The 15,035-nt window shown below is 36.7% G+C and overlaps 1 protein-coding gene across 1 annotated transcript; it reads left to right on the forward strand.

The window, feature by feature from the left end:
* The first annotated feature begins 5,962 nt into the window (after nucleotides 1–5,962).
* Nucleotides 5,963–12,656, forward strand: LOC137394663 (ATM interactor-like). The gene is made up of 4 exons (XM_068081422.1): nucleotides 5,963–6,096; nucleotides 6,679–6,789; nucleotides 7,817–8,073; nucleotides 11,148–12,656. Exons 1-4 carry the CDS (start codon nucleotides 6,067–6,069, stop codon nucleotides 12,364–12,366), a joined length of 1,617 nt encoding a protein of 538 aa, XP_067937523.1. The 5' UTR covers nucleotides 5,963–6,066; the 3' UTR covers nucleotides 12,367–12,656.
* Nucleotides 12,657–15,035: the final 2,379 nt, after the last annotated feature.

Raw genomic sequence — 15,035 nt, forward strand, 5'->3', positions numbered from 1 at the left:
TATAGCAGCGAAATCACGATCAGTTTTGGCTATCAATTTTATTAGAAAAGTACTAAACTATTTGGACAATTGCCAAGTAAATATGAACTAGCCAAGCTGCCAATGAAAAGCCTCTGAGATGTGTAAGTAAATCCTGACATGATAGTGAATTCATAAGATTGCCAGAGCAGCCTGAGTTTTTCATGTTAGTAGTAACAAAGTGAACTGCTACTATCACCTCAGTGTTGTATTCAGCCGGACTGCTCTCAGCAACCAAAGAAGGCACATGCGCTTGTAAATTAAAGAATGCTTAGCAGATGCTCGTCTATGTGAAAAATTCTGCTGCTACATCAGGGTCTTAAAAAAGCTTTAGTTCCCACAAATCCCACAATATTAGATCTACAAATGTTGAGCTACTGCAACTTCAAGTCTTTTGAATTGATGTCAGAAAGAGGTAATGAGATATGATGTGATACAACTAATTGACTGAACATATTCCAGTAAACTGGATGAAGAGAATAAAAAGTACCAGATGGCTAACTCAGCGCAAATGGGTATACAATCAAACCTTGCTTTTCAACCATAATCATTAAGCTGTTCGAAAAGACATTTGTTCAAAATCCGAAACTATTTTTCCATTTAGTTAATATAAATAATTTTAATCCGTTCCCAGTCTAGAAAATAACTTTTTGAAAGCTTTTTTTACTCTTTTACATCATAAACTGTATACAAATACAATAAGAAAGCAAGAAATATGCAAAATACAGTGATTGTCTCATAAACAATCTATTAACAGACTAGGTTGGGGAAGGTACTGTAATGCTGTATCTGTAGCAACTCGTACCCCAGCCTTATTTACTGAGAGCCTTGTGTTTTAATAACCACAAAAAATAAATAAAGTGTATAAATAAATGTGTTTGATTTAACAAGAAATTCTTATCTAAGATCATAAGAAAACTAAATACATGTATCTCATGTTTTATGTTTAGCAATTTTAACACAAGCATTAATGTAGCAAGGGCTAGACTACTGCATGTAAGAGTATTGTAACATATCCCAGCATTGATCGTATAAAATGGAAAGCACAGCAAAAACATTTCTTGTCTTTTATTTTCACTAATAGTAACATAAAACATATAATAGGGTATTGCAGGCTAGCCTGGGCTTCTTTTGGTTTGGTCAGAAGCCGACTTTTTAGTCGAAGTCTGAGGTGTACAAATCTGAAATTTTGTGGCTGAAACTCGATTTGATCGAGTTAAGCAATTTTTGAAAACCAATGTATGACTGTTTCTTCATCTTGGATAACTTGTTTAGGGTACAAAGTAGAGCCATGACATCAGTTAATCACGACTTTGTAACAAGTAGAATGTTTTTAATGTGTTCAAGTGAGAATAACACTGTTGTACATGTAAATGAGGGCGGCATTTTAATTCTACTTCTGCATATGTCGTGGTTCCTTTACAAAGTTACAGCGGTTCATGTTATTGCACTTCGGTCTGTTTTGATATGTAATGTAGTTTCTGCTTTACTATAAATGTCAGACAAGTATGCATCAACCAAAATTCTCTAAAGTTCTACCTAAATACATACTCAGCTAAAGCAATTAGACCTTTTTAAATTTTTATTAGCTCTTAATATTAGCAAATGTGCTAGTATGTTTATAAACTCTGCATTGGATCGCTATTTGTTTATTATATTTTAATCAGTAACAACAACCATAGTCATAGTTTACTTCAAATAATTTCCAAAGCAAACATTTGATTCAAAATCAAAACAGCACGTGAGTAGAATACATCAATTAGCTCAGTTTCTTACCTCAGATGAGGTGAAGCACAAGCAATTTATAAAATAAATCCTAAGGCAAGTCACCATTTTTAGCATTATTTGGTTTTAAGTGTACTTTTGTAAAAGGATAGTGCTGGTAAAAATTATAGGCCTATTATAGTACTATTTGAAATTATGATGTCTCTGTTGGCCGGATGCTTTTTTGTTCGAAGGTAAGGAAATCAGATCTGCTCTAAAGGCTGTTCTGTTTTCCATGTATGTGCTCTGGATCTTGCATAATCCAATCGTATGCTTAGGAAAGAACATAATGACTTTCCTAGTACTGGAGGATCCTCATAGGTAAAGAAAGACGGCGGTATTTTCATCTCTTATGAAGCGAGCTTAGACCCATTGTTTTCTTAGTTGTGGAGATGCTTTCTTCACTCTCTTTAAAAATTATCATGCATTGCAGTTTTATTTGCGTGTATCACATTTTTGGCATAAGTACATTGCACTACATCAGTATATTCAAAGATTGGTCAGCATAAACTTATGTATATAGCAGTTTAGTCTCTCTGGGTGCTCTATATCCCAAGTATTTATCCACACCACAATTTTTTATCTGTTGGTTAATCTTCAGCTTTGAATGTATGACATTGTCACAATAATTGTTGTCATTAGTCCAATCAAGGATTGTGGAGCTAAGGATATACCTATGCTGTTTTTGTAGCCATGTTCACAAAGCATCTTCCAGTCTTTCGACGAGTTATGACCAGCACTTGTTCGTCCTGAATTTTTAGGCCTTTTCAGGGTTGTCAATAGTTTGGTAGAAAAACATGCCAGATGAAGAAGGCTGTGTAGAATTTCATTAAGGTGGTGCCGTACAATATGCTCCATCATCTTTGCATGGGATACGGACTATGCAGACCGTAACGGTTAGCTGAATCGGTGTCTCACATTGTAGGAATGGAGCATAATTTATAACTTTCCATTATTGTGTAGTTTACCTAATTTTAAAAACGCATAGAAAGTTAATGAAAATCAAAGAGTGGTTGTGGAAAAGTGAACCAGCATTTCCAGTTTTTTGATTCCATCAATTTCAGAGGATTTGCCATTAGATGGTCCTACAATGAGTTTTGCTCCTTTTACCAGACACAAATATAGGGTTTTGATGTATTAAAAAAACCTTTAGATAGAAAGTACAGCATCTCGAGATTGACTACAGACAGAATTGCTGAGAAGCTCCGCATATTGCTCAGGGTCATTAATCGAATCCCCTTGTTTATCTTTTAGTGAAATTTGTCAAAACTCTTTGCTTTTGCCGTGCTGAGGCATTTGTGACCAATCTTACAATTGTGTGTCTTAAGAAATTGAGAGTTCCAAACAATCGCTTTAGTAGATCAGATGGATGGCTCATAGCCTTCTTTTACTATTTTTATCATTCTGGTTATGTATGCTTCTGTCAAAGTCATCTCAAAGGTGTTCAATTTTTTCAGAAGACTTTAATATAAGTTTCATGTTGCTTGTTCTTAAGTATCATAGCCAGTTGATTGAACAACTCAGGTAGTGATTAATTTTATCGTCTTGGTAGGTACATGTTGATTCATGTTTGCAACAAGACGAAGAGACTCCACCTCGATCAGTTTCATTAATTACAAGTAGACAAAGATTTTCATTTAGATTAGATTAGAAAAAAGCTAAACTTGATCGAAAGGATAGTCGGCGAAAAAAAGAATATCTGCTCCGAAATACAAACCGCGTGTATTACATAAATACTTTATAAACGCTAAAGTAAAACTTGTAAAAAGCATATCTGTATACATAAACAACAACAAAAACTTATTAAGCCTCATTACTTTGTCGCTCCAAAATCAACGTAGAAGTTGAGAATATTGAAAAACCTAACTACATGTGTTGATTAACGCATGTAGCGTATTTTACCTTTTAGCAACGTTTAAATGAAAACATCTAAAATGGAGCTGCTAAATTAGCTGCAAAACTACTTTTACAGACAGTTGTTAGATACGTAATACAATAAAAAAGACGTCGTTAGTAAATCAAACTGTTCTAAGGCTATGATCTTCTTTGTCTCTATTCAGATCCCAACAACGAGTTATCGTCAGCTTTGACAACATCGTCAAAGCTTTCTTGTCATTGAGCATCTGTTAATGTTGAATGGTTATTGTAATTTAACTATTTGTCTTGTCATGTAAACAACTAAATTACATGTTGGTTTAATCATGTATAGTGTTGAAAATCTGCAACAAGTTTGCTCAGTCCTTAAATTTTGCGGCCATAGTTTGGACTGGTTATTATTATATTTTCCCACTTGACCGCACAGCAGGTGCGTAAGGGGCGTGGGAACACGGTGTGTTTACACTAATAAGTGGTTTCAAAATAAGATTTTTTTTAAAAATTATATTGTGTTTATTTATTTATTTATATATACATATATATATTTTTACACACATTTATTTTATTCTGTCTTAAGGATTCATCTTATCAGGATCTTAACTCTCTTAGTGTACGGGGCCAAAAGGACTGATAGAATACATTAGTTCTTATATATGGAGTATAGGTTGTATATGGTTGTGACGCTTGTTGACATTTTCGTTACACTTTGTTAAACAATTTGATACCGATGGGATCGTAGTAGCACATTGTAAATGTGTGTACTTTTTCCTATATCTGATTATTGTATTAGTATAGAAAAAAGTTTAGATTATAGCAGCTGCATAAACCTTAGCCGCCAAAAAGTTGTGATCCGTACCCCCCTCGTACCCTCACCCATTTCCACAATTGAGAGATGGTGCAGAGTTTTAAAAGTGACTCACCAACAGAGATGGCTCTATGCTTTATCACAGTATTTGAATATAATTTTTTAATTAACAGAGGTCAAATGAATGCCCAAAGCGTCTCGATTCGTACCTCTGGTATACAAACAGACATTTTCATTATTGCTGCCTCGGCAGGGATAAATAACTTTTTTTGGCTTTAGATCATTATAAAAGACAATGGGCTAAATAGCTTATCATAGGCTCTGCTACTCTTTTTGGTATCTTAGAATCACTGCCTATTAGGTGAACTCGCTACGTAGGCTTTAAATATAGGTCAGGTCCTTTAAACTGTTCTCCAATATTGTCGCCGTATGTTTTTTTTAAACTGGCAGAGGGCATAACACCTCATAATATACAAAATTTATTTACAAATAGAAAGATGATACACCATGTCTACTTGTATGAGCTGAACAACTAACCAGGAGATTTCACCCTGCTAACAAAGTTTATTTCATGTTAGACCATTTGTGCATATGTCCTCAGATGGTAGATTAGATATGCAAGTGACCTTAAAGCCTTATATAACACGGAACATTGCATTGTTCTACTAAGTTACAACCGATATACAACAATATTCAATGTTCGTTCTCTCTTTGTTTTCATGTTGATCTATGTTATGCCAAATGATCTACAAGATTCTTAACATAGACATTTTGCTGATGACTCTATAATCTATAAAGCCATTAACAGTTTTCAGTCATCCATACACTACACGCTGCTATGGCCAATATGAGTTTTTAAACTATACCACAGCACATTTAAGTTAGGACAGATTAAATGCATTAGAGGTTTTTGGTTGACTTAGTAGTCAATGGATGATAACAAAAAGCTGTAAACTTTAAAATAATGTATTTTAAGCGCATTGTGTGTCACCTATAAGCTATATTGTATTTTATCAACTGTTAATGTGATATACAGGGTAGGGTAGATAGAAGCAAGTCTAAGTGACTAACTTAGACTTGCTGACTAACTTAGACTGACTTAGACTTAGATAATGTTGCAGAGAGTATCTGATCAACTAACAAAGTAGGTGTTGAGCTAGCTTTGAGTTCTGAGAAGGTTTGACTCCTATAGGGATATCAGCCTAACAGAACATGGCTGTCATACAATGTCAGCTTATGTAAGATTATGAATAATTAGATAAAACAATTTTCTCACAGGACCCTCACAATTTTCTCAGACTTAGCTCAACAAGATTGCGTTCTAGTATCGCTACTGAAAATGCTTTTGGTTGATGCTCTGAGATTTATCCCATGTTTCTATAGGTGCACAGTGAAGCAAATTACTTTGTTATCTGATAGCAATGCTAGTATTAAATATTGGGAATAATGATTTGCATTACTGTTTTGATTGTTTCCACATTTTAAACTGTTATAGAGAGATGATTACTCCGACAGTGGATGAGCTCACAAAGCCTTCTGAAAGAAACCTTCCTTGTATATATAAGGACTGTCATAAGGTATTTCGACACAGGCCAGCTTTGAACATGCATCTGACACAAACACATAATCTGAAGGTAAGGGATTTTTTTAGAAAAAAACGGATAAGTTGTTAGTTTTAAATGTTTCACGTGAATGTTAAAACCTTTGAGGTGACTTGGATGTTGGTTGCTGTTAAATTGCAACACTATGTGGCCAAACTATAAAACTAGATATGGTAAGCGTTTTTATAAATTCAGGTTTAGCTTATCTTGCAAAGGTTAATGTATTCGTCTAAATATGTGAAATGTCATCGTTCTTATGTCTAACAGTTACGGTAAAGGCTTCTTCTCTAAATGTCTGTAACATATTTGCGCTTGCAGTTATTGCTCACACATTCAATTACAAAAATATACTTTGCTTGTTTTAGGCCTAGCAATATTCTCGGTGTCACCTATAACTGATCAGAATTCTATCAGCAATTTCTAGTTGTTTTGCTAAAGAAGTCATTTAGTTGGTTTTGGGGAAGTGACAATGCTAAAATGAAAGGAAATGTGGTCACAGATATTACCTTTGTCATGTGTTATAGACACAATGCATTGACAGTTTTAATAAAGCGAGTTGATCCTTTCATTTGAGATCCATAAACTAGGTGTGATGTATCTGCTCTCTCATTATAGGGATGTGGAGACTTCCGGAAGAAGAAAAAACAGCTCTACCTCTGCCCGGTAGCTGGCTGCCTCAGGTCATTCCCAGACAATCCATTTACTAGCATGGCAACTGTTAAAAATGTATGTTACTGTTCTCTCCATGAACACATTCAATAATTGCTCATTCACATAGTCTCTCTTTGTCAAACCTGCCACCTTCTCAACGTTAGCTTCCCTTACTAGCTCGCTACTAAAGGATGAACAAGCTATTCATGTTGTAAAAAAGAGGGCCAAACTATGATTTGCCGAAGGTAAAGTCTCTGAGTATAGCTTATAAATATACTACATTAGGTTGCTTTCTATATAGACTTTTTGTTGATATATTAACTACAAGAGAACTTAACAATAGAGCTTCCCTATTGCAAAGATGTCCCTAATCTTCTTTTAAGCTTCTCTGAGAGTTTCAAAGAGTCAAGGAATGGTGACAATCTTATCACTCGCTGCGGATGCCATAATAATGCTCTATTCTAACAATTAAACCAGCTCAATATTGGCATACTTGACTTCTTTCTTTTATCTTTAGGTGTTGTATTGTGGTAGACAAGAGACCAGCTGAAAAACACATTAGGTTATTAGACATCGCAGCAAATTGAATTAGTTGTCACAGATATTAGACTTTTGCCTGTTCACTCTTTGCTGTGCACTGTTTCTTACATCTCATCTTGTAAGTTTAGCTAGGTTAATAACCGGTTAATAATTATTTCAACATAAACCGCTTCATAAATTCCGACTTGAAACAATTTTTTTATTCCTAAATGATCAGTTTTGAGTAAGATCTGCTCCTGTCACACTAGGTATGCTTCTCAACACTGTTCATATTTCTCTACTTCTACTGCAATCACGCATCTTACTTGACCTATCTTGATTGTATTTCGTTTTTAGTACTAGAATATTATGACCATCTCTTTCTACTTCACGTGTGGATAACTCCTGTGGATATGCCCTCAAATTTCTCAGATATTTTAACACTCGTACCCTAATATTTCTATTGAGAGTTTATCCTTCAAAAGTTGCTAGAAATGTTACTTATTATGATAGGCTGGCAGCGCTTATGCAGTTTCTTGAGCCAAAATACCTGGTGGTAGAGCGTTTTCCTGTTGTGATGTAGCACTACGCCAACATGCACGCTGAGAAGAAACTGGTGTGCACCGTCTGTGGAAAGACTATGTCCGCGGAGAAGCAGCTCAACCTACATATGAAGTCTTGTGGCAAGATGTTTGTGTGTCGGTTTTGTAATGTGCCGTACGCGAGCTTGGAAGGCGTAGCCAGACATCAGATGAGTATACATACAGCGGCGTATCGAAGGGCTAAATCAGCAAACATGCATCATTCCTGTTATACTGTTCAGGATGATAGGGAAACACGGTAAGTGGAAATTATTTATCACTTTTGTTTGCTTTTCAATCGCCTGCTTTGACATCATGCGTCACGGATTGTTTGGCACATCTTCAAGCGCTTGTTCACATGAATCGTGAGCATCTCAATCACTAAAGACATACTAACAAGAAGGGATTTTATAAGTTCATTTACAGCACTAAATTCTTTCTTAATAAATTATCGTAGTTGAACAGAAATAAACAGTAATTTGCTTTCTCGATAACATCAGCAGTTTATTTGTTCTGGGCTGAAGTATTTGTCAGAGGCGATTACTTAATAGGCTGACGCGATTGCTTTTCTTATACATTTCTTAATAGTGAATGTTATAGCAGTTGTATTTTTGGTCATTAGTTTTAGTCAGCCATTAATTGATTTTGTAAAAGAGAACAAATGCTGTTCCTAACCAGTAGACGATGCTTCTCGAAAGCTGAGATGGCTGGTGTGCCAGTTTTCACTTTCGCAAAATGAAAGTGAAGATCGCTTTCAGAACAATTTCACGCTTTTTAGTCTTAATGCTGGAAAGAAAGGCAGACAAAGCTGTAAGCTTCAAAAGTTCGAGAGCTGTCTCAGTTTAGCAACCTACTTTAATCTCTGCAGCATTGTCAGCTATGACTGATGGTTGTTTCAACTAGAATATCTCGTGGAAATTAGTTTCTCATTAAGTTGGTTCTTTCATAACAATTATATTTGTCACTTCATGAATAAGCTAGTCAAGTTATAAATTACAGGTTTAAGCATTTGATATAATCATATATACTATATGATATATAGTATATATGATTGTAGCATAATCATATATACTATATGATATATAGTATACCGTACTTTTCGGACTATAAACCGCAACCCTATATAAGCCACATCTGCTTTATTTTCGAAAAAACGATAATAAAACAATGCATAGGCCGCACCTTTGTATAGGCCGCAGAACTCAGGACGGTGCTTTTTAACACGACAGCAACTTTGCTGTTTAAAACGGAACAGTGCCTAACGGCACTGTTTCGTATTAACCGACGCTTTTTAACCTACTGCCCAATGGAACAGTACTGTGAGGCATTGTTTCGTTTTTTCTTTCACGCACCAGAGATTCCGGTTAATGCGCCTTAGCGGGGAAAGAAAAAGCCACGGAATAGCCGCACCCTTATATAAGCAACTTGGCTCAAATCATCAGAAACAAGTATCGGCTAATAGTCCGAAAAGTACGGTGTATGATTGTAGCATAATCATATACAGTATACTATACGATATATTTATAGTATAGTCAGGTGAATCAAATAGCTTTAAATATTCTTATATATATATATTATCAAGAAATGTGACTATGGCAGAAGTCGCGTCTCCAAATTATCTAGTCTTAACCCTTTCTTCTGCAGACTACCTAAATTGATCTTAAAATAATTTATAAGCAGGAAGTACCATTGTCAATTGCTGGCTAGCCAATCACACTTCATGACCAAAACTCATTAGTTCTATAATGATATCATCTTGGTTCCCATGTTTTCTGTTCATCCGCAATTGGTCACAGCTGTAGTTCTTATAAACATTGGTCATGTTGGCAACTGATTGCGGATACCCTTATAAATATTTAATCGCGGTCATGTTGGCCATTGTTGAAGTTACAAATGTTGTCAATGCGCATTATGGAGTGTTTAAATTCCTAGAAATAGACAATCATGACAGATCAGTTTTTGTTGATAATGTTATGTGATCCAAGTCTTTTTCCGTAAATTGTAATGTGCTATATTATCATCTAGCACAAGTATTCTAAACTGCATAATCCTAGCATGGCATGATATATGTGAATATTTAACAAATTCAATTGGACCTGGGAAGTGAAATATAGATTCCAAACCTTGTCCAATATACAGTTGCATCAATGGGCTATATATGTATGTTATACCTGTATTGTATAGCAATGTTTATGTTATGCTACATGAAATAATATTCTCCTATAATATTTATGTTATATGATGGTATATTATAACATTGCATATTATTTTATGTTTCCTCATGCTGATGTTCGCTGTTTTTAGTAGCTAATAAAAAACATTGAACAGTCTTCTATGGATCTTTGCATTGGATTTTGGGAAAAAACTAGACGTTCGTTTGTAACAAATTGTGTGAACATAGTCTTCACTTTTGTTGTGGAGGTTGCCTCAATCTCAGACAGCTTATTTTATTCGCAAGTTTGGTATTGTCTAATTGCTAGGCGTTAATATCGATCAGGAACGGAAATATTTACTTTATATGTCATGAAATTAAAATGATCATATGGATTAAAAGAGACATCACATTCAAAAATTGGTTTTAAGCCAGAAGCCTGTGTGATTTAACTATCTCAAGTAAGGCAAATGACCGATGTCCGAGCAGCTAGTCTGTTCACTGATTACGTATCTTATTTGCTAGTAGTATTGTATTACCCTGTTTGCTCAGGGCTGTTTACGCTAGTTTATTATTATTATTTCTAAAGAAAAATTAATGTACCGAGTCATATACACCTGCTCCATGTTGAGTTTAGCTTTCCAACACAAAGGGTAGACAATTCCCAGATTATAATTAGCTCCTGTAAGCGGGTTCAGAACATGCCAGCTTTTGCTGTCATGTTGCAGAAGATAGCAAAGGCTAATTTTTAAAAAAATTTTCAAAATGTGTACTGGGAATAAGCTCTTTATCAGTATTTTTGATTGTGAGGAAATACCATAAAGTCTTAGTCCATGCTAGTGCTATGCAGGACCAGTGAATGGGTTATACTTGATGATTATATTTGATTATTTCGGGATTGAAATATGTATGCATTTGATACATATTGCGCTTAATCCCTTGAAAAACATGATGCGCCAGGTCTTTGCTTATCATACCCATTGGCTGATTATTTCAGGAATTCTCCATTTCTGAGAGTTTTTGTTGTAATATTGTATTGAAAAACCATGTGCTATTGTTTCCTTGATAGGTAGTCACATAGACCCACCTTTAGAGTCAGATTTTCACATGCAGTCTTAGCTTAGCATGTACTACTTTGCCTTTTTCCTAAAGATATCTTATTGTTGCTGTATAATTCATAGATCTGTTGTCGGTGCTACGGCACTCTCTGGGGGCAAGCAGGATAAAGCGGAAGAGAAAGGCAGTAACAAAAAATCTACCTTCACAACTATCTCACCTCAACCTGAATGTGCTATCAGGGAATTATCTACCACTCAACCAAAGGCTACTAATGGACAACCTCAGGGAAACACTGCGAATCAGACGTCAACTGTGCAACTGCAATCCTCTCATAGCCACGTTAAGATTAAGCCAAAACTGATTCATAGTGAGTCCAACAGAAATAATCGGACAAGATACACTCCTTTGCTCCCAAAGCCAGCCACACCTACTTGTAGGATATTGAAAATTGGCAGCGGAGATATGAGAGAGATGAGTACTCAGACTGACTTGCTAGGTGCTGCCGTTAGATGCAGTAATATAGCCTTAGAGGACCAGTGGACTAACACTAACAACAATCTTACTAAAACATTTGCTAGTGCACAAAGTCAGTGTATGATGTTACCGAGGTATTCTCAGAGCAATCATCTTCCAACGATAGAACCACTTTTTGCATGTTTACCAGATTGTGCAGGCAATCGGCAGTGGAATGATTCTATTGTTGAAACAGGAAGTTCCACCTGCGCCACCTCTAATGCTTTCCCGCAGTCACACCCATCGATACCCACTGACTTCTCCACACAAACATCGTTTACAGACGTTTCTATGACGCCTTTGAATTCGAATCTCGGCACTCAGACAACGTTTTCTACCCTCCTTGAGGTCGTCGATGGGTCATCATCTAGCATAGAACTTCAGTGTAATCTGGGTAATGAGCCCATGCAGTCCAGTCTGCCATTAGACGAGGCTATGTCTTTTGGTACGCAGACGAACCTTCCGTATGAGACTCGGTCCTTTTTATCTGATGCCTGTATTCAGTCAGCCGCTATGTCATCGTTTGGCACACAAACAACAAAAACAAAAAATTCTGACAAGTTTTCAGAATTGGTCATGTCTGAGCCCTTCCCTTTACAGCACAGCACGTCGGATTTCTCCATGCAGTTTCCTTATGAACTTATGGACTTCGGAACCCAAACTACGCTGTTCGATTCAGCCAATCAGCTCCCGGAGGCTTTTACTTTTGATGAATATCTAAATGATCAATCTACCGGTTCTCCTGCTCAGCTTTCCCAGAGTTCCACCCAAACCGACCTTGACTTTTGGTTTAATCACATCGAGACTCAGACGGACTGGTGTGTATGAGTCGCAGATGCCAATCATTTACTTTGAATCTCTTTGGTTTACTTTAAGGGTGCCACTTGCTGCCAAACCGCCTTTCCCTTTTTCATTCTTTTTCCATGTTGACTATCCTCATATCTGTGATAAATGATGTTTTTTTTTGACAATTTATTCTACTTTATAATCCGACAGCTATCTATAGCATGCTGCTTCAGGACCATCAATTGACACAATTATAGTGCTTATTTGTTTATTTATTAACGGTTTTTCATGGGTTGATTAGTTGTCGTGGCATAATAGTTAGCTAATATATGCACACCTCCATAAGATGTACGTCTTTAAAAGTACATGTAAGTAAAGCAAAGCTTGCGCTTATTGAGGGAAACTGATGAGCCAATATTTAGAAAAATGTGCGTGCCTATTTTTATATTGGAATTAGTTAATTAAAAGTTGCTTTCAAAGTTGTCTGCAAGAGAAACCAGCCTGTGCCTTGCTTTCAAAGTTGTCTGCAAGAGAAACCAGCCTGTGCCTTGCTTTCAAAGTTGTCTGCAAGAGAAACCAGCCTGTGCCTTGCTTTCAAAGTTGTCTGCAAGAGAAACCAGCCTGTGCCTTGCTTTCAAAGTTGTCTGCAAGAGAAACCAGCCTGTGCCTTGCTTTCAAAGTTGTCTGCAAGAGAAACCAGCCTGTGCCTTGCTTTCAAAGTTGTCTGCAAGAGAAACCAGCCTGTGCCTTGCTTTCAAAGTTGTCTGCAAGAGAAACCAGCCTGTGCCTTGCTTTCAAAGTTGTCTGCAAGAGAAACCAGCCTGTGCCTTGCTTTCAAAGTTGTCTGCAAGAGAAACCAGCCTGTGCCTTGCTTTCAAAGTTGTCTGCAAGAGAAACCAGCCTGTGCCTTGCTTTCAAAGTTGTCTGCAAGAGAAACCAGCCTGTGCCTTGCTTTCAAAGTTGTCTGCAAGAGAAACCAGCCTGTGCCTTGCTTTCAAAGTTGTCTGCAAGAGAAACCAGCCTGTGCCTTGCTTTCAAAGTTGTCTGCAAGAGAAACCAGCCTGTGCCTTGCTTTCAAAGTTGTCTGCAAGAGAAACCAGCCTGTGCCTTGCTTTCAAAGTTGTCTGCAAGAGAAACCAGCCTGTGCCTAGTTAAAGCTAGCAAGTGAAGCAGTATTTCCTAACCTTGTTGAACATTATAAGTCCCACTAGTTTCATGCGTGTTTTAACTGAGCCCTTCTTTATTGAAAACAAGCTGATTTTTTTCACATTTTGTAGGTAGTTGCTTTACTGCCGTGGCCAAGTTGATTGATATACAGCATGTTTGACTGATGCACAAAATGAACTGTGTTAACATCACTTTGTTCAAAGAAAAAAACCAACATAATGCCTGAACGCAAAACAAATTTTGAAAGTCTATGAATATAAAGACATAACTTTATAAATCAGTATGACTTCTGCCTTTGAGAGACCTATACTGAATCCCTGAGACTGACTCACCCACCCCCTAGGGTTTGACCGACAACAGTTCAAGAGCCACTGCCTTATGGTACTGCCTGAAAATGTGTCGAGTGGTGTTATTCCACTTCCCCGCTGTCACTATTGCTAGGTACATGTACCTGTTTTCTACGATTCATATTAGTGTTCACGATAATGCCGTGGTTGCTTGTCAATGTTTATCCTAATATAAGGATCATGAATTACTGATAGACACAAAACTAGTACTAGTAGAAAAGAAGAGACTCCTAAAAAAGTCTACTGCAACGTAAGCAAGCTTGAATCTCAACAAGGAAATATGCAGAATGGTTTGAGTAGTTTTGCTATTGCATCACCTTGACCTCTTTAGAAGAGAACTTTACAATAAAATATTAGACAGAGAGCAGCTGGGGCCAAGTGGTCTAAAGCACCGACCTGCTGCAAACAACAGGTTGAGGGTTCAATTCCTGAAGAAGTCACTGGTGATAATAGGAATGGCATCCAATCTTAAATAGCTCTCTGCAACTGGGCGTGTCTCAGGTCATCAAGGTTTCCTTGCTACTGGACTAAGTCATGTCCAGCCAAGATCACAGAGACATTGTTCGTGCAATTATGGTCTAAAAACATGCACAGCCTCTACTTGCAGTAAGATAAGGAGACGTCACACTCGATGTTCGAAGGATTGCTTACAGAACATATTTAGAAAGCTTCAAAAAAGTTCACTATGTCAAATAATTAGGCATAAATGCTACTTGACATAGATTAGGCCATGGTTAACATCTAACACCAGAAACTGGACCATGGTTAACATCTAACACCAGAAACTGGACCATGGTTAACATCTAACACCAGAAACTGGACCATGGTTAACATCTAACACCAGAAACTGGACACCTTAGCGAGAAGATTCGGTGAGCAAAGGTTAATGAAATACAATTAAGGTCATAGGTAAATTTTGTAAAATTACTACCTCTGTATTAATCTACATAGAAGACCACCCTAATGCACATGTACAGTCAAACATGGATAACTCGAACTTCACGGGACTGAGCGAAAGTGTTCGAATTATCAGAGCGTTCAAGTTATCAGAGCACTGTCACAAGTCCATGTATTTACTTATTTATTAGTAGATACATGTACATATACAAACTATGATATAAATCAAAAGCACAAATGGCTTGTTTCAAATTAAATGCTTCTAATGTAAAGTTTAAAACGTTTTTATCAAAAAGTATA

The sequence above is a fragment of the Watersipora subatra genome, chromosome 4 (genome assembly GCF_963576615.1).
Source record: "Watersipora subatra chromosome 4, tzWatSuba1.1, whole genome shotgun sequence".
NCBI lineage: Eukaryota > Metazoa > Bryozoa > Gymnolaemata > Cheilostomatida > Watersiporidae > Watersipora > Watersipora subatra.

Bases quoted from the DNA above. Each gene is read 5' to 3' on its own strand.
- LOC137394663 (XM_068081422.1), top strand. From the start codon at position 6,067: ATGCATCTGACACAAACACATAATCTGAAG. The intron at 6,790-7,816 runs GTATGTTACTGT...GTTGTGATGTAG, and splicing joins GCATGGCAACTGTTAAAAAT to CACTACGCCAACATGCACGC. The intron at 8,074-11,147 runs GTAAGTGGAAAT...TATAATTCATAG, and splicing joins CAGGATGATAGGGAAACACG to ATCTGTTGTCGGTGCTACGG.